At 54.9% G+C, this 19,169-nt stretch overlaps 1 protein-coding gene and 1 long non-coding RNA gene across 3 annotated transcripts; one reads left to right on the plus strand and one right to left on the minus strand.

Moving 5' to 3' along the window:
* The first annotated feature begins 437 nt into the window (after positions 1 to 437).
* On the plus strand, positions 438 to 7,896 carry LOC136022402 (uncharacterized). Its single transcript, XR_010616155.1, has 3 exons — positions 438 to 504; positions 674 to 900; positions 7,522 to 7,896. It is a non-coding gene; the product is annotated as an uncharacterized LOC136022402 (long non-coding RNA).
* Positions 4,351 to 16,791, minus strand: SAPCD2 (suppressor APC domain containing 2). Of its 2 annotated transcripts, XM_065695605.1 has the most exons (6): positions 16,352 to 16,791; positions 11,333 to 11,466; positions 7,498 to 7,644; positions 7,248 to 7,349; positions 6,589 to 6,702; positions 4,351 to 6,213 (listed from the first exon to the last, which is right to left on the minus strand). In XM_065695605.1, exons 1-6 carry the CDS (start codon positions 16,749 to 16,751, stop codon positions 6,085 to 6,087), a joined length of 1,026 nt encoding a protein of 341 aa, XP_065551677.1. In that variant the 5' UTR covers positions 16,752 to 16,791; the 3' UTR covers positions 4,351 to 6,084. The 2 variants fall into 2 exon arrangements, with proteins under 2 accessions (XP_065551677.1, XP_065551678.1); XM_065695606.1 differs by lacking the exon at positions 7,248 to 7,349.
* Positions 16,792 to 19,169: the final 2,378 nt, after the last annotated feature.

Raw genomic sequence — 19,169 nt, forward strand, 5'->3', positions numbered from 1 at the left:
GGCCTCCTCTGGCCTCGCTCCAGCAGCCCCACATCCCTCTTGTGTCAGGACTGCAGGGGGGGTCTCCCCAGAGTGCAGCAGAGGGGGAGAATTCCCTCCCCACACTGCTGGCCTCCTTTCCTGCAGTCTCACATCCTGAACCTGCCATGCAAAGATCCTGTGAGTGGGAAGAGCTGCGTTTCCACTGTGAGAAAATCCCTGGAAAAGTCCCTGGAAAAGCTACAGGATGCAGAGATGGTCCCGGTGCAGCGCGGGTGGGTGGGCTTTGTGTTCCCACTGTCCCCAGGCCATGGGTAGGAGCTGCAGCACTCCCAGATGCCAGCATAGGCACTGTGGGACACGCAGCAACGGAAGTGCTTGTGTAGGAGTCGGATCCTGTAGGATCCTGCTCCCCTGCTCACAGCGCAAGGCCCCAGCGGCTTCGCCTTTCTTAATGAAATAGAAGTCTGCAGGACTTAAGGATTCACAGCTCCTTCGGTTTTGTAAGACCAGGCTCCACCAAGGGTAGGTGCTGCAGAGGAAAGCTTTATGGTAGGAGGGAGAAAGGCTGTGGACCGTGGGGAAGAACAAATGCTCTCTTAGAATAGCACTGTTTGCAGAAGTTGGTTCTTTTTCTTTCTTTCTTTTTTTTTTTTTCTTTTTCTTTTCAATTTTTTTTTCCCCTGGATTTCAGACTCTGGAGGCCCGGGGACATTTATTCCTCTCTGGGAACTGGCAGCAGCACAACGGCTGCTTATGAGAGGAAAATGTGAAAAATGGGCTGGAAAACAAACCCTCACGAGTTTGGACAGGGGAGCAAAATGAGACCTGAGAGATCAGTGTCCTGGGTGGTGCAGAGCACAGCAACCCTGGTGATGAGGCTGTCCCTGCAGACCCCATGAAGAACCCTACCAGAATCAGGTGAGTGCCTTTGCCTGCCCGGGATGCAGGGATGTTACCAGGGTGTTACCAGGATTCTGGGCTTATCCATCCCTGTGGGACAAGCCTGGCAGCCTGGCACAGACCAGAGGCCATTGGCACTGACCAGCCCCATGGCCACGGGTGAGAAGGTGTTTGGGCAGGAGCATCACCACGAGGATGATGGGCTGCATCAAAAGGAGCGTGACCAGGAGGTCAAAGGAGCTGATCCTGCCCCTGTACTCTGCTCTCGTGAGACCTCACCTGGAGCATTGTGTGCAGTTCTGGTGTCCTCAGCATAAAAAGGACATAGAACTGCTGGAATAAGTCCAGAGGAGGCCACGAGGGTGATCAGGGGACTGGAGCACCTCCCGTATGAAGATAGGCTGAGAAAGTTGGGGCTGTTCAGCCTGGAGAAGAGAAGGCTGCGTGGAGATCTCATAGCAGCCTTCCAGTATTTGAAGGGGGCCTATATGGATGCTGGGGAGGGACTCTTCATCAGGGACTGTAGTGGTAAGACAAGGGGTAACAGGTTAAAACTTAAACAGGGGAAGTTTAGATTGGATCTAAGGAGGAAGTTCTTTCCTGTTAGGGTGGTGAGGCACTGGAATGGGCTGCCCAAGGAAGTTGTGAATGCTCCATCCCTGGCAGTGTTCAAGGCCAGGTTGGATGAAGCCTTGGGTGGGATGGTTTAGTGTGAGGTGTCCCTGCCCATGGCAGGGGGTTTGGAACTGGATGATCTTGAGGTCCTTTCCAAACCTAACTATTCTATGATTCTATGATTCAATGTCTCTTACAAGCCCAAATTATTATCTTCCTAAGCCATCAATATTAAATATTTAATGATGAAACCCTGACCCATCCAGCTGAGCTCTCTCCAAGATGGCCAGGAAGATAAAAGGTTTTGGAAGATTTTAAGATCTAATGAAGATTTTGGGAAGCATCCCAAAGAAGTGGAAGCTATTTGCATGGCAGAACTCAGCCAGAAGTACAAGGTCGGGGCCATTTTGCTCTGTGCTACTTAGAAATTACTTTTACGTTTCCACTGGCCCTAAATACTGCAGAAGAAAAAAAGGAAGTGTGTTTACAAAGCCCAAACTGAACTCAGAACAACACAAAATATATTCATTTTGGCCTAAACAAAACCAGGGGCTGAGGCAATGACTTTTGGGTTTTTTTTCTTAGTCAATAAGAACTAAAAGACTGTTTCTTTCTGTGTGATGAATACTGCATGGGAGCTGTTCAGCTTCAGCAGGGATGGAAAAGCCACTGTGGCTTGAGAGCTGCTCAGTGCCTTTGTGGAAGTGAAGCAATGCAAAACCCCACTCAAGACCCTGAAGACAGGACTGTTGCTGCTTACACCAACTGTGCTCAGCCCTTCCCCACCGAGCCCGGCGCTGCCTGTGGCACAACTCACTTGGAGAGTTCCTTCATCCCTCAGCTCCACACAGCATCACAGACTGGTTTGGGTTGGAAGGGACCTTCAGAGCTCATCTAGTCCAACCCCCCTGCAATGAGCAGGGACAACTGCCACTAGATCTGATTGCTCAGAACCTGTCACGTCCCTCCTGGGGACCCTGAGCAGTAAATGCAGATAAATCTTATCCTTGTCCTCAGCCATGTTTGGGAAGGATCCAGTCCCCCAGGTCTATTTGTAGTTTCACTCTTCTCCTGCCCAGCTTCATGCCCTTCTCACGCCCTTTGAGGCTGGGCTCTGTGCCCAGCTGCCCCCTTAGAGAAGGGCTGCTCTCCCAGCAGAACAATTATCCCGAATGCCAACAGGAGCAGCTGCATCTGGAGCCCCCAGCCTGAACCTTTCATGTTTTTTGCTTTTCTTCCATAATGCATGGTCAGGAACTGCTCTGCCCATCATGGGCCCTCACTGCTCTGGGTGGTTTGCAGCATCTCCTGTGCTGCCAGCCGATGTCCTGAACACCCACTGTCCTGCTCTAACCCATGCAAATCCCTGGGAGATGAACCGAGGATGTGATGACCTGGAGAAGGCCCTGGGTCCTGGGGCTGGTCCTCACCAGGATGGGAGCCCTGAGTCATGCAGAGCTGTCTTGGCTAAAGGGGAGCCTGCTGCATAGCAGACCTGTGAGCTGGCACCTGATACCACTTGCTCATCCCCTTGGTCCCTCATGTTCTCCTGTCCCAGACCATCCTTTTACCTTGTTGCCACAGCCCTGCTTGTATCCCAGATTCCAGCCTGCCAAAGCCTTTCTCCTCTTGGCAGAGATAGAGCTGCCTCCTACCTTAGCAGCATTACCTGATTCCATGCTCCCCATTCGTCCTCCCTGACTGCAGCCATGGAAAAGTTGCATTTTCCACTGAGGCTTGGTGGAACCAAGATCTAGGTGGCAATAGACTGGGTCTGCCTTCTGCTCTGTGGGATATGGCAAGGGCAAAGGTGGGTAACAGTCCCCATGGTGCAGTGACACTGCACTGAAGTGAACACAGCCCAGACGCTCAGGTGAGGGTCAAGCACAGGCTGGACCCATCAGGCACCCAGAAACAGCCTGGCCAGGCCAGAGGCACAGCTCGAGGTCAGCCTTGTGGCCCAGCCCCAGCCAGCCCCTCGGCTTCCTGAGATCCTCAGCAGCGTCCTGGAGGGAGTGGGCCCAGGGCCAGCACTGCCAGGCCACAGCCAGGATGTTTCCTTGGGCCATGGAGCAGGGAAAGAGCTGCCCTTGCTCTGCACAGAGCAGCATTGAGTGCAGACAATGATCCTCTCTTGCATTTGAAAGCTCTCACAGGCTCTGCATCCAAGCAAACACTTCAAATGGGAACTGAGGGCAATTATCCCCCTCCTCCTTGCCCTGTCTGGGACTTGTGGCTACCCTCAGCACCACTTGAAAGAGGCTGCAGCTGCAGAGGACTTAACTGCATCCCCATACTGGCTCTGGGAGGCTCAACCCTGAGGGGTTGCCTGAGCACAGGGGGTCTGAGCTCACCAGAGGGGCAAGGGAAGGTGCCTCTGACCCCCAGAGCCTGAGGTTGGCCACCCTCAGCAGAAGGCAGAGGGCCATGGCTGCAGCACACAGAGCTGGCGTGGTCCCCTCTGGCTGCCCCTGCAGGAAGGAGTCAGTGCCGAGCACCATGGGCAGCCACAGGGGCCAGCTTCGAGGGAGGGCTGTGAACTACACCAGCACCACCTGAGGAGCACAAGCCCCCATCACAGCTTCTGGAGGAGCAGCTGGGTGAAGGTACAAGCACTGGAAGGGGTGTGGGTGGCTTTGTGACTCCAGCCCATAGTGGTGAGGAGACGCTGGGGTACCCCAGCCCCAGGGGAAGCCCAGAGGGGATGGAAAAGGGCATGGGAACATGGACTGGAGCAGGGACCCTCAGGCTGCAACTGTGTAACCTCAGCTCACCCCACATCCCGTGGGACAGGATACTTGAAAACATCAAGGCTCGCAGCAGCAGATGAGCTGATTCAAGCACAAAGAAGGATTAAATAGTTCACCGTGCTTTATTACTCCCATGGACAAGAGACCTTCCTCATAAAGAGGGTCACATTTAATTAAGTCTCAGGCAAAACAAGCCCTGAACACCAGAGGGGGCATCACAAAAGTTGCTCAGAGGACAACTGATGTCCTACTCCCACAGCTAGAGGACACAAATAGTCCTGGCCTTGCTCCACCTCCCTTCACCCTGGCACTCCGCTGATCCCTACTCCAGCACAGAGCAGCAGGCACAAGGGTAGAGCAGGGATCCATGCCTTGCGGTGAGCTTCAGGTCAAGATCAACCCCAAAGAGAGGAGCTGAATGGGACAGACAGCACTGGACAGATAAAAACCACAAATAAGAAAGGAACTGGTCTGCACGGTGCTCAGGGCAGGGCAGGTCCAGCACCTTCTGCCCAGCTCAGTGCATCATGCTCCAGCATTGTGCCAGGAGAGTCTGAGCAGGAAACAGTCCTGTAGAGAAAGGTCCTGGTCTTGGAGCTACGAAGGGCCAGATTTATGCTACATAGGAATTCACAAGGATCTCTTATGAAAGTACCATAAATATCAAGTACCAAGCCACAGTGGAAGACATCATTCAGCTCAAGCATCATCACTGAGCTGGGTAGGAAGAAGAGGTATCCTGAAATGCACCAGTCTAACAGGACCCACACTTAGACCACCCCCACCCTCCCAAGAGACCTGGAGGAAGGTGCAGTTCATACTCAGGATGTCACCCCAGGAATCCAGCATCCACCACCAGGACAGGCAAAGCTGCCATTTCTCCACTTGGAGAGATGCAAAGGAAAGAGCCCATCAGCCCCCACTCCATCGTTCAGTTAAATACAAAACCCTATCCTGAAGCCTCCTCAGAAGTCAGGCTTGTGTTCACATCCTCCTGCTGCAGGACATCCCCTTTCCTTTTAAGAAGTCATCATAAAAAAAAATAAAAAATAAAGTCTGGCAGTCATAAGAATCCATTTGCCAGGTCAAGGCAGATCAAAGGACGTGGAAGTGTCTGCCTCAATCTGCAAAGAGCCTGGAACAGCAGCTCAGACGTACAGGCTACCTCATTCGAGTCTATGGCTCATGAGCTACAGGAGCCTGCACATATGTAAACAGCAATTATGGCATCACTACTGCAATTGGAAAGAGGGATTGCACCAGAGGGGCACCGGCTCAGGCACTGCTCTGGCCCAGGACAGTGTCACTGGCAGGCAGAACTCAGGCAGCAGAGGGGCCAGGTATGCCCCACTGGATCTTCAGTCTTGTCTTCCAACAGCAGGACAAGCAGGGGTCAGGCCACTCCCTCCAACGGCCAGGCTTGCCTGGAGTTGCCCGCAGGAGTGTTGAAAGTACATGCTCTTTTTAGGACAGCAGCCAAAATTCAGCCCAAGTGAGGCCAAGGGCACAGCAGCTCCCCCAGCATGGGCTGTGGCAGTTTCCTCCAGCACATCAGGGACCCAGGGTTGGGGCATGGTCTCTGCAGTCCCCTTAGAGATGGGAAAGGAGCAGCTTGAGAGTAGCACAGCTGAAAAGCCCAGCAGCAAAGCAGTGCAGGGATGCTCCCAGGTGGGGCCAATGAAGTTCCAAGGGGTTCCTGGATTCCTTCTGCAAAGATGCCACCAGCAGTTCCAGACCTCAGGATAAAACACCTGGAGCAACAGATATTGTGGCTTTGGGGCAAAAGTCTCATGAAACCCCTAGGAAAGCTTGAGGCCAGGGAGGTGGGAGCTGGGTGCTAGATGAAGGTGGAGTCCAGCTGGTTTGTCTCATGGTTATTGCGGGCATGAGCCTCAAAGAGCTGCTTGATCAGGGCAGATTTCTCCTGCTCCAACTGGGTGATGCGCTCGCTCTTGTCAGTCACCTCCTGCATGGGACAGAGGAAAATGCTGCTCAGTAGGAGACCACCATCTGCTGTGCTGCAGGTGCTGGGATGTGAACCCCAGCAGTGAGCACGGCCTTGACTTCTGCAGCAGCCGTGCTCACAGACAATGGCTGCAGAATCTGCACTCCCTGTGACCTCCATTTATTCCATCCCTGCCCATGGACCTTCACCCAGCAAACAGCTGGACACAGGTGCATGACAGAGGGTCTCCATGTGCAGCCCACATGCCCTTCTCTGAGATGGCCAAACTGAAGGAACACTTTCCACTGCCTTGTATTCCTTCTATCACCCCATCTCATTCCCCCCTCCTCTCTCAGCCCCCCTCCATGGAATCTTCTTCCTTTTCTCAACCCTCACCTTGGTGAGAAGCCGGTTTTGCTCCTTCAGCATGTTGATGGCTTGCTGGGAGCCTGCTGAGGCTGGGGACACCACAGGGACCAGCCTGCTCAGAGCTGAGGAGGGGTTTGCTGGCTGCAGAAAAGATGAAGGGAAGGGATGAGACATTGAGCCTCCTTCCCAGAGGCCCACCCTATCCCTTCTCCAAAGCCAGAACCTGTTTCTGTGGCACACAGGGAACTGAGAGAAGCCCAGCACAAGATTAAGATCCCAGCACAGGATCTCAGGCAGGCAGGCAGACATGGGAAGCATTTCTGCCAGGAGCCCAGTGGGACAGCTAGCTCAGCAGGATTGTTTCCTTATTCACTTGACAATGTCTACACCTTTTTTTGGATTTGCTTTAGCCCCACCGTATGCCTTGAGCATCCTCAGCCCAGCTGGGGCCTGGCTGTGCTGTCCTCTGGGCCATCCCCATCCCTCCTCTTGCCCACAGAGCCAAGTCACCTTCCCAGAGCTCAGGAGAACTCTGGCAGCCCCGATGTCAGCCCAGCCACCACAGCAGGGGATGACAAGGATCTTGGGAGGACAAGGACAAAAGGGACATGAGCTTGGGACCCATCACACAGGAGGGGCCCCAAGCTCACGCAAACATCCACAAGGTGCTGATGTGGTGCTCTCACCTTGCCAGCGGTGGACAGGAGGTCACCCAGGCAGCGGTGCACCTCCTGCAGCTTGGGGACCAGGCGCCCCAAGTGGCTTTGGCTGCCCTCAGGGGGAAAGTCCTGGGAGATGGGGAGGAAGAAGAGGCTGGGGGTTACTATGGAGCTGGCTCCAGGTCCAGCCAAGTCCCAGCCCACTTCTCCAAACCCACATAGCAGCCCCAAACCCTCCCTAGCAAGTGGGCGCCTCAAGAACAAGTCCCATACTCACCACACTGGTTTTGTTCTTCCCCAGAAGCCTCTGGCGTTCCTGCATTAACTGGATGTGCTGGTGGTACCACTCCCAAGCACACTCGACCAGCTCCAGACCCTGCAGCAGGAAATCCTTCTCTTGTTCCAGCTCCTTCATGTGCTTCAGCTGCATGACAGAGGATGCAGATGTGTCACCCTGTTCCCACCAAGGTCTTGTCAAGCCCCAGGAGCTAGTTTCTTCATGAGTCACAGAGGGATGATGATACAGACAGGAGTCTCAGCTCCTTTCCCCATGAAAGACCACAGAGGAGTGGGCTGATGGCTGCTACCTGATGCTGCTTCAGAAGAAGAGTTCTCTGGTTTGGGAGAACAACTGAGGCAGGTGAATGACAATCAGGGCATCTCTACCCTCTTGCTCCCCCCACTGATGAAGCAAGTTTCTCCACCTCATATTCATCCAGTGACACAAGAGCAGGGCCTACAGCCACTTCCCACCACTGTGAACCTCAGCCAGCAGCACAAACACACCCGGCTTTGGGTGAGCAGTAAAGAGCCAAGCTAGATGTGCAGACTGGAAGCTGCACTCTACCCCCCCAGGCACCTCTGAGCAGAGCACAGCATGCCTTTCTGCTGAGTGCCTCTGCTGGTCTTTCAGGTTCAAGCACAAGCATCACCTGGAGAGGGATGCGGGGTTTTTTATACACCCAGATTGCTGCTACTTAGGTGTCTGGGGCTCCTGTCCACAGACAAGCCCCTGGGACCTGCAGAGCAGGCAAAGCCTGCAGCCAAGGCTGCTGTAGGACAGGCAGCCCAGCTCCTCCACCAAGAGCAGAGCTGGAGCAGGTGTCTGTGCCCCAGGGGATGCAGGGACCCTGCTCCACTGCCACCTTCTTCTGCTGCCCCTCAGCACTGCGCTGCCACCAGCGACTGCAGGTGGTGGGACAAGAAGGGACATAATGGGAAACAGAGCAACTGGTGCAGCAACCCTTTCATCAACCATCACCCAGTGAGCCCAGGACTCCTGCTCCCCTTCCCCTGAGCAATGGTGCCCTGTTCCACTGGCCCCTGCCCCCCCGTCTCCATGAACACAGCCTGGCTTCCATTGCCCACAGCACAGGCTGGGCTCCAGGAGAACCTCCTCCAGCACCAGTGGGACTTTGATCATCCAGAAGCTCCTGGATGCTCAGGAATCTCTGCTGCTGCTTCGGACAGCATCTTGAGACGGGTGATTCAGCTCAGAAGTGGCCCTGAACAGATCATAGAAACATAGAATAGTGAAGAGCTGGAAGGGACCTTAAAGCTCCTCCAGTTCCAACCCCTGCCACGGGTTCCTCCAGTTCCAACACCTCCAGTTCCAACACCTTCCACTAGAGCAGCTTGCTCCAAGCCCCTGTGTCCAACCTGGCCTTGAGCACTGCCAGGGATGGGGCAGCCACAGCTTCTCTGGGCACCCTGTGCCAGCGCCTCAGCACCCTCACAGGGAAGAGCTTCTGCCTAAGAGCTCATCTCAGTCTCCCCTCTGGCAGGTTCAAGCCATTCCCCTTGGCCTGTCCCTACAGGCCCTTGTAAAAAAATCGCTACCCTGGAGACATGTGAGACCACACCAAGACCTTCCTCAGATCACTAGTACTTCCCATCCCCACTGCCAGACCTGAAGCCCCTCAAGTGCCCCACACCAGCCTCCCTCTCACCTGGATGGACAGATTGACCAAAGGGGTCATACCCAGAGGAAGAAGTGCAGAGCCTTGGTGCTATGCAGGCTGTTGCTGAGGGGCATGAAGAAGGTGCTGTATGTGGCAAGGACTCTCACCCAGCTTGGGCTGCAGGCAGGCACCACTTGGCCTGCTACAGTCCCACCAGACTTGCTGGACAGCTCAGAGACTGGAGGAAAAGGTGGCATCCCACAGAGCAGTGAAACATCACCAGGGACAGAGGGCATCTCTCTAAGGATGGGAAGCTCTGGGGCAGTGGCAGCTTCTGAGGCAGGAGGAAAACAGAGCGCTGCACTTGGCTGCTGCTGCCTAGGGTAGGAGGGAAGGGGACAGTGCTGTACCCTGGGCTGCAAACAAATGAAAGCGCTCAGCCTCAGGCAGAACATCTCATCCAGCCACCCCTGTGGCCATGGCGAAATGAGGCCGATCAATGATGGACTGGCTAAGAACAGCAGCTAAGCAGACACCAGCAGTGGTGGTGCAAAGGGTCCTGGGCTGCAGTACAGCCCCATGCCTCTGCTGCTGCTGCTTGGGATGAACCAACCCTGGTGCACCTAAGAGTGCTGGATGGACACCAGTATTCCCAAACCCCATTAGGCACTAGACAAATCAGTCTAGTCACAGCTGAGAGCCTTGTATCTTCTGGGGCCCAACATCCTCCAGCATGGGGAGGAAGGGAAGAAAGGCAGAGGGACTCCTTCCTACTCTTCCCCCAACAGCCTGGGAAAACAGGCAAGCCAGAGCTCATGGCAGTGATGGGCTCCAGCCTGGAGCTGTACTCGCAGGGAAAAGCCTTGCCAGGGAAAGGAGGGACCTTCCACTATCCAAAACAGCAACTTCCAGCCACCAAAACCCAGAGAACCAAAGAGTCCCATCCCAGACACACACACACCCCTACATAACTCCTTGCCAGGACCTCTCATTAGGGACCTCCTCAGCCCAAGAGCACCCCAAACCTTTGCATGGCAGCAGGCCCAACAAACCATGAGTGTGCTCAAGCCCTTCCTCCTCAGGCATGTTATGTCCCCCACGGCCAGGCCAGGCTGTAATCAATGCTGCCCAAGCCACTGCTCAGCCCCACTGGGCTCAGGGTGACACGAGGGTGCAAGGAATGGAAGCACAGAGGTGACAGCAGCAGCTCTGGCACCAGCAAGAGCTCATCCCACCAGTCACTCACTCATCCTGCAGGGATGGCTCTCCTGGGTCCTGGCTCTCATCCCAGGAAAAATTAGCTTGAGCTTGTGGACAACATGCCCAGGCAGCTCCTCCATGCCATTTCAGAGCAGTGCAGATCCCTTCATACAGGGATTCTCCACACACGCATGGAGAGGAAGGCAGATCCGTCCATCCTGGGCTGCCCAGCTAAATTCAATGCTGATTTTTCTGCATTACTGGCAAAAAACCTCTCAGAAGCCATGAGAACCAGCATGCTTGAGCCCCAGCCTTCAGAGCACAAGTGGTGGGAGACCCAGCCCAGCACCACCACTTGCCAGCACAGAGCATACCTGACCTGCACTGAGTGCTTGAGGGGCCCAGAGATCCACCTGCTCCTACACCTACACGTTTGCCTTTCCCTTCCCAGGATTTTGCTCACTGGAAGGCACCTGTGCAGTCAAATGCTGGCTCCACAGGCTGACCTCACTCCAGGAGAAGGCAGGAGAACACATGCTTCTGCCCTGTCTGGCACAATTCAGGATGGAAAGCACCTCAGAACTAACAGCAGGACCTCCACGTACATCAACAGAGCTTTGTACGCAGAATATCAGGATCTGCCCAACATCCCACAGTTCACATATGCAGGATTAGGCAGTGGGGAGCCACAGCCCAGAGCTGGTGGCAGTGATGAGGGACCCCATGACCCACCTTTCCACAGGGACCAGGACTTCCCCAAGGTCTGTAAGGGTGCTAAGGCGCTGGCACAGGGTACCCAGAGAAACTGTGGCTGCTCCATCCCTGGCAGTGCTCAAGGCCAGGTTGGACACAGGCGCTTGGAGCAAGCTGCTCCAGTGGAAGGGGTCCCTGCCCGTGGCAGGGGTTAGAAATGAATGAGCTTTAAGGTCCCTTCAACCCGAACCAGTCTGGGATTCTATGGTATGACCAAGGTCCCCTTCAGTGGAGCCCATGGCAGGACTGCCCCCTTACCGTGCTGAAGTCCACGCCGTTGGTGATGGTGTGTCTCCGACGTTCTGCACGTCCCCTCTGATGCCTCCGAGCATCCCCAGCCCCTGGATGGCCACTGTCTCCCTGTGGCTGCCCAGCGGCTTTAGCATCACCACCTATAACAAAGGAAAGCATAAGGCCACCAGCTGCTATCTGCAGCATGGTCTTGCAGACATGGCAGGGAGCAGCTGAGCAAAGCACCAGACCAGGTGCCTGCTTGCAGGCAGAGCAGGCATCAGCAACAACTTATTTGGCTGTGCCAGGTTGGCAACACACCTTGGTCATCTGCAAAAAGCAGACAGCTTCCAGGCAATGCTGTTTCAGTTCCAGCACAGGCAATTAAACCATTAGTGACACAGGCTACCCTTGTCCTGTCCTCATGAGACCCCTGGCTCCCACTCAGTGGCATAGGCTCTGCCTGGAATCTGACTCCTGAAGGCATCTCCTGCTTGGTGATGGGCTTGGCCATGCAGACATTCTCTCCCCAAACCCCGTGCCTGTGGCCTAACCATGAGTAAATCAGGCTGTAGGTTTTCCAAAACATTATTCAAATCCCAGCATCCCACCCTGCAAAAGACTGATCTCTTATAAACACATGACACTGGTGCAAACCCAGGCATGACCTTTCTGCAGGTTAAGTTCATACTGGCACGTTTCAGGCTAGATCAGCCACCTCCTGCCCATGTTGCCTGTTTGCCCAAGCAGGTATTGGCTGGGCACCTGCAGCAGAGTCAGTACAAGCCCCACACCAACCACCCTGGAGAACTCACCAGGAACAAAGCCCTGCAGCATGGCCAAGGCCAGCTCAGAGCCTGGCTCTGGCCAAGCACCACCCCAGACTGCAGCACCAGGGCAGCCACAGAGCAGCCAGCACCATCTCGACATGCCTGGGCAGCGAGCGCTCCATCTCCCTCTGCGCCAGCTCCCTGCAGACCCTGTCCTGTATCCAGCCCTTGCTGCTGCAGACACCTCTCCTTGAGAGTCTCTTTCCCAGCCTGGCCATGGCACAAGAGCAGCAGGGAGCAGGCAAGCAGCAGCAGGGAGCAGGCAAGCAACAGCAGGCAGAGACAGCCAGGGAACACACCTCCTCCTCAGGACTGCTGCCCACTTATCTCCCAGATACCCTTACCCATTGCCACATCTTCTCCCACATGCAGGCTCGGCACTAGCACTGCCAGGCACAGGTCCAGTGTGTTCCCTGCAGCACAGGCACAAAGGGCAGCAGGTGCCAGGACAGGGCAAGTAGCATTCTCTGGGCTGGCACCCACAGCTCCACAAGGCTCCTCGGCCAAGCACACGGACACAATGAAAGAGGGATACGGAGCAGGAAAGGACAGCATTGGGCACAGGAACCACTCTCCTTCAACTTGAAGGCAATGAGGTCTAGGAGAGCTGCACCATACTGGGGCTGCCTGTACTGCCAGTTTCAGCAAGAGGAGCTGGACCCTCGCTTTGGCAGCAACAGGCCATGCTACACAAGCACCCTTCTCAGCCTGTCATGTTGTATCACTGAGGAAAGAAGCTACTGTGGCATGGGAAAAATCCTTCTCTGGTTCACCATGGCATCCTGCTTCTCCTACCAGCAAGAGCACAGTCATAGACAGGTCTCCAGCATGTCAATAAACACAAAGTCTTTGCTGTCACCCATTCATCTGTTTTTTTGGTTTCATATGCCCATATCTACCTGGCAAGACCAGTGCAAATACACATGCTCTCCTAGCAGACCTGTAGCACATCCTGTTTGGGAAGCTGAGGAACAGCCCCAAAACTAGAGCTAGCTTCAACAGGCAGAAACCCTGAAGCAAAGCTAGGAACAACTTTGGGAAACATGTTAAAAAGGTTTTCATGGCTGTTAATTGGAAGCGTCAGGTTGAGCTGAGCTGAACCTGCAATAAGAAGGTGGTCCCTGGTCAAACAACTGAGCTCTGTGTACCTGAGCTGACAATGTAGTGGCTAAACCAGGCCCCTGCTAATGAGCTGAGATAATTTCATCTTTGGCAAAGAGCAGTTCCAGCTCACCAGAGGTGGATGAGATTCTGCCACGAGATACGGCCTCTGTGCCACTGCAGGGCACAGGCCCAGCATTCTCCAGCCAAAGCAAGTGCCCAGGACCAAGCAGACACCTCATGATCATTTACACATTTACATACCTATCCTTGGCAACGGACAGTAACTGCTCCCTGCAAACCATCCCCTCCTGCCTGCAGGGGCCACCAACACCCCCAGCAGCTGACAGAGCCAGGCCACCCCAGCAGCCAGGGCCAGCGCTGTGTAGGCAGGAGGCAGCAGTGCCCAGGCCACCACAGACGTCCTGGGCAAGGCACATCCTAATCTGTATCTGAACTTCCTCAGTTCTCAGCTCACAATGGAACCACAACAGTACAGACCCCAACACCAAGACACTTAGATGCTGCTGTGACAGGCCACCAGTAGTAGGGAAGCCATCATAGCGACTTTCCTGCCCAGCAGCTTCTCCAGTATCAGCCTCACCATCCCAGCAGATGCTGTTGGCTTCCCAGAGACCATGGCTGGTGGCCAGTAGTGGTTGATGGGCTGCCCCAGCACTGCTGGGCTGATGACAGCCCCAACCTCTGTCATCTTGCCATGAGTCCATCCAAATCACCTCTGATGCAGGCAGATGTCCCTGGACCAGAAAGCAGAGCTGGGGTGGCATCCTGTGAGCACTCCCTTCCCCCAAAATGCAGACTGGGAGACTTTCTTCAGACTGTGTAGTTGATGAGCACTGACCCACCATCTCGCTGCCCTTGGTTTGGTTCTTACAGAAACTACCTCAGGCAGCTGAAGGCTCAGAGCAGCCTCAACCCCAAATGATATAACCTTAACAGAGACAGGTCTTCCTGGATCCACAGGCAGCTCCCAGCACATTTCTCCACAGCAAGAGCTGTGTCCTGACATAGCAGCACTCAACCTCACAGCCTGGTGAGGAGAACATCTACCCATTCATCCACACCTTGGGAAACCCTTGACAGTAGGAGGGAGCACTGGCCAGCTGTGCAGGATCTGGAGCTAAAAGAAAAAGAATAACTGAGTTATGATGTTTGCTAAGCTGCTGAATCAAAGTGAGATTCCAGCCTTTTGCCAGAATAGGGCCCTGTGCTGCAGGAAGCTGGCAGCAAAGGCTGTGGCACAAACCCTACCTGCAGGCTCCAGACATCAGTGTAACATCAGCTTATAGTGGAAAGATCCTCAGCAACCATGAAGTTGCTGTAATCACCTGCTCATTCCTTTCAAGGGCAGAGCTTTCCATTTGCTGTTTATTTACGAAGCAGGATTTTTGTTCAGGTTTTTCCAGATTTACTCTGTTGACAACAGGAGAAGCAACCTGCTTAATAATATTGCCCTAGATGAAGCCCCAGTGATTAGTCTGGAGGCAAAATGGAAAGCAGAGAACCTCAGCCACAGTTAAAAGTTTCTTCTCCACCCAGCAGAATAAAGGACTGGGAGGGAACAGGTGAGAAGCGAAGGCAAATCAGCCTAACTTTCCCAAGGTTGAGGCAGTCATTGCACTCCAGTGTTGAAATAACAAACACTAGCTCCTCACAGAGACCTTCATGTCTGTAGATCTCAAAGCACTTCACAGATCATGGGCATGTAGGGACAGGACAAAGGCTTTAACCTGACAGCTGAGATGAGATGAGAGAGACTGAGATGAGCTCTTAGGCAGAAGCTCTTCCCTGTGAGGGTGCTGAGGTGCTGGCACATGGTGCCCAGAGAAGCTGTGGCTGCCCCATCCCTGGCAGTGCTCAAGGCCAGGTTGGACACAGGGGCTTGGAGCAAGCTGCTCTAGTGGAAGGTGTCCCTGCCCGTGGCAGGGGTTGGAACTTCATGAGCTTTAAGGTTCCTTCCAACACAAACCAGTTTGGGATTCCATTATTCTATTTAGATAAAGAATTATTACCTACATCAGATAAACCCAGAAGCCTGGTTTCCCGATTACATCGCCTGTTGACTAGCAACAAACCGAGATGCCAGTGAAATCACCTGCCCCTTGCCAGGGTCAGGGTCCCACTGCGGGTGGCAGACCCAGCACAGGGACTCCAAGAGTTCACAGGGACCTCAGGTGAGCTCTGCAGAGCCTGGCCACCCGGACACCACTGGGGGACAGCAAAGCACAGTAACGGGAGACCTTATCGTGGCTTTTTTATACTTCAAAGGGGCCTATAAGAAAGATGGGGGAGACTTTCTAGCAGGGCCTGTTACGACAGGATGAGGGGCCATGGGTTTAAAATTGGGAGATTCAGGCTAGGTGCGAGGAAGAAATTCATTATAATGAAAGAATGAATGGTGAAACACTGGCACAGGTTGCCCAGAGAGGTGGTAGATGCCCCATCCCTGGAGACATTCCAGGCTGGATGTGGTTCTGAGAAACCTGATGTAGTTGAAGACATCCCTGCTCACTGCAGGGGTGCTGGACTAGAGGACTTTTTAAAGTCCCTTCCAACTCAAACCATTCTGTGATTCTATGATCTCTCTGATGCTGCTTTCCCATTTAGTTACCACTTAATTATTTACTCTTATAATCAGTGCTGTGGTATTATCCAAACAAAAAAGCTGGATCAGGCTTTCCGATATTTTTGGTCCAAAACACAGATGAAATGGTGAACCCACTGAGGGCACGGCACAGCACCCACTCAAGCTCACAGCTGCTTTGGGACTGGGGCTCCTGCTGACGCAGGCTACACTCCGAGATGACCACTGGCAGCACCAAAAGGTCACCGACAGCCTCTACGCCAGCGACAAGTGCGAACACGTTATGATAAAGCCCTTAATTCTTCCTGTCACTGCTATAAACAGGCCCGCGCGAGGAGGGGTGCGAAGGGAAGGAAGCGCGAACCCGAGGCAGGCGGAACGGCACTGGAGCCCCGGTCAGAATCATCGGTAACTTCTGACGAGTTCGGCACCCGGCCCGCGGGTTCGAGGCGATGCTCAGGCCCCGCAGCAGCTTCAGTGTCACAGCCAGCCCGCCCGGCCCCCGCTCACCTCGGCCGCGGTGCTGGCCGTGCCCTGGCTCCCGCTGCCCGTTGCTCTTCCTGCGCCGCTCCTCGGCACAGGGCGGGCTCGGCGGCTTCTCCCCGCTCCGCCGCCTGCCGCTCTCCGCCGGGGGGTCAGCCCCGGGCAGGGTAGCGCGCAGCCCCAGGACGAACCTCTCGAAGGTGAGGTACCCGCTGGCCGGTGCCGCCCGCCGCAGCCCCTCCATCACCCCGGCGGGCAACTCTCGGGCTTCTGCTCCCCGCCAGCGGGACTCGATCTCCCGTAGGTGCACGTAGCCGCGCCGCCGGTCATCCAGGATATCGAAGAGGGTGCGCAGGCTCTGCAAGAACGCCCGGGGAAGACCCTCGGTGCCGGCAGGGAGCGACCGGTCTCCGCGCTCCTGAGCCATCACCGCTGCTGCTGCAGCTCTCGAGCGTTACTCGCCTCTCCGGCCCCCGCGCTCCTATTGGTTGGTGGCGTTAGGTCCCGCGTTCTCATTGGCTGGTGGCGGCCGGTCGTGCTGGCCATTGGCTGAGGGAGAGGACGAAGGTTTTGACTTCCGCGCGGTGCCCGCCCCACTCTCCTCCATAGGGGAGAGGGTCTAAGTTGGGGAGGCCCCGCCCCCCCATCCCGGCGCGGTTCCGGGACCCCCCGGCAGTAACCTCTGCCTGGCACTCAGCCCAGATCAAACCCCCTTGCCTCGCCCGGCAGAACCGCATCACTGCTCCCGCTGACCGGCAGAGCTCCGGGTACCACTGTCCGGTCCCGACTGCAGCTACTGCTTCTGCTGCCGGCGGCAATAAATAGAATCACAGAATCAACGAGGCTGGAAAAGCCCTTTAAGCTCACCCAGTCCAACCATGCCCAGTCCTGCCAAGGCCACCACTGACCCATGGCACTGAGGCCTCGTCTCCACGGGGTGTGAACACTTGCAGGGCCGGTGCCTGCAGCCCTGCCCTGGGCAGACTCTTCCAATGCCTGAGCACCCTTTGGGGAAGGAATTGTTCCTCAGCTCCAGCCTAAACCTCCCCTGGCGCAGTTTGAGGCCGTTTCCTCTTGTCCTATTATTTGTTCCTTGGGAGCAGAGCCCAGCCCCTCCTGGCTCCATCCTTCTTTCACATAGTTGCAGAGAGTGATGAGGTCCCTCCTGAGCTTTCTGGGGGTTTGCACCTCAAAGACACTGTAACCTTGCAGAAAGGAAAGCAGCTCTCGTCTTAAGCAGAGATACCTGAACACCTTACACAGAATCACAGAGTCTCAGGCTGGTTTGGGTTGAAGGCACCTTAAAGCTCATGAAGTTCCAATTTGCTGCCACAGGCAGGGACCCCTTCCACTGGAGCAGCTTGCTCCAAGCCCTGTCCAACCTGGCCTTGAGCACCGCCAGGGATGGGGCAGCCACAGCTTCTCTGGGCACCCTGTGCCAGCGCCTCAGCACCCTCACAGGGAAGAGCTTCTGCCTAAGAGCTCATCTCAGTCTCCCCTCGCCTGCTTGTCTTAAAACCATTTATTTCCATAAATTTCGAGGACCTGCCCTACCTGTTTTGAGATCTCTGCTTGGTATAGTCGTGTCTGACTGAACAGGTTCACACCTGCTCAGGATACAGGGAGAAGGAACCGGTGCATCAGCCCTCCCCTTTCTGCTCCAGAAACAAGGCAGTGAATGTGATCCTGCTCAGCTCTGGTAGCATCAGCACATGGGCTGTTCTGCTCAGCAAAAGATAAATCTGCAGGAAAATGAGTTTTTATTCAGGTTCCTCACACATCTGGACTTGCTGGAACAGCCAGGAATTCAATATGACCTTAATGTCTCTTGTTCAATTTCCCTGCCTGGCAGGTCCCACCAGGACCCACCAGGAAAGCAATCCTGAGACACCAAAACCAATTCCTGCATTGACAAAGTATTTCAGACCAAATACTCTCACTCCTCCATGAGGCGCTTTCTGCTCCAGCAACAGGGAGCAACCGCCCAGTGCAGCCCTGGTCTTAACCTGCTTTTCATAGCAAAGTGTCCTGGAAAGGCTGTTATGGGACAGGCTCTCATCCTTGGTGTGGGCAGGTGAACAAGGTTTAGGAGATATTGAAAATTCTTGGAAAAGGCCTTTCCCCCCCACCCTGAATAGTTTATTTTGGGGCCAGCCCAGACTCTTCTGCTCAACAGCCATCTTTGTGTTGAGTTTGGTTTTAATCTAAACAACATAGTCATTCAGTTCTTCCTCCAAGCTACTGGGAAGCACCAACTGCCATTCAAACTTGCCTCCCTGCTGGCCTGCAGGCACACTCACAGCTCCAGTGTGGTGGCACTCAGTGTACCACTGCCCCTCTCTGGGAGGGCATGGAATTTCTGATGTTCCTGGGAAGGCTGGTGGCAGGCCAGTGTGTCCACCAACCAGCCTTCCCACCCCTGGGAGGGGAGTTAACAGGAGCCACACCAAAACCCACGCAGAGCGCTGGAGGACCAGGTGGTGGAGACTGGGGCACCTTCCTACATGACACTGGCCACCTACAGGTGATGCTGGGTGACTGTGGCAGTAGATGAAGCCCCATGCTGACTACAGGAGCATGTAGGGGTTCACATGTGAAGCTTCACTGCACAAGACACACAGTGACTGCAGCCATGAGGCTGACCATGTTAAAGCAGATGTTTACAAGGGCCTGTAAAGACAGGACAAGGGGAATGGCTTTAACCTGCACAAGGGGAGACTGAGCTGAGCTCTTAGGCAGAAGCTCTTCCCTGGGAGGGTGCTGAGGCGCTGGCACAGGGTGCCCAGAGAAGCTGTGGCTGCCCCATCCCTGGCAGTGTTCAAGGCCAGGTTGGACACAGGGGCTT

The sequence above is a fragment of the Lathamus discolor genome, chromosome 15, assembly GCF_037157495.1.
Source record: "Lathamus discolor isolate bLatDis1 chromosome 15, bLatDis1.hap1, whole genome shotgun sequence".
NCBI lineage: Eukaryota > Metazoa > Chordata > Aves > Psittaciformes > Psittacidae > Lathamus > Lathamus discolor.

Bases quoted from the DNA above. Each gene is read 5' to 3' on its own strand.
- SAPCD2 (XM_065695605.1), bottom strand. From the start codon at position 16,751: ATGGCTCAGGAGCGCGGAGACCGGTCGCTCCCTGCCGGCACCGAGGGT. The intron at 11,467-16,351 runs GTGAGCGGGGGC...CCTTTGTTATAG, and splicing joins CGGCCAGCACCGCGGCCGAG to GTGGTGATGCTAAAGCCGCT. The intron at 6,703-7,247 runs GTGAGAGCACCA...TCTTTTCTGCAG, and splicing joins TCCTGTCCACCGCTGGCAAG to CCAGCAAACCCCTCCTCAGC.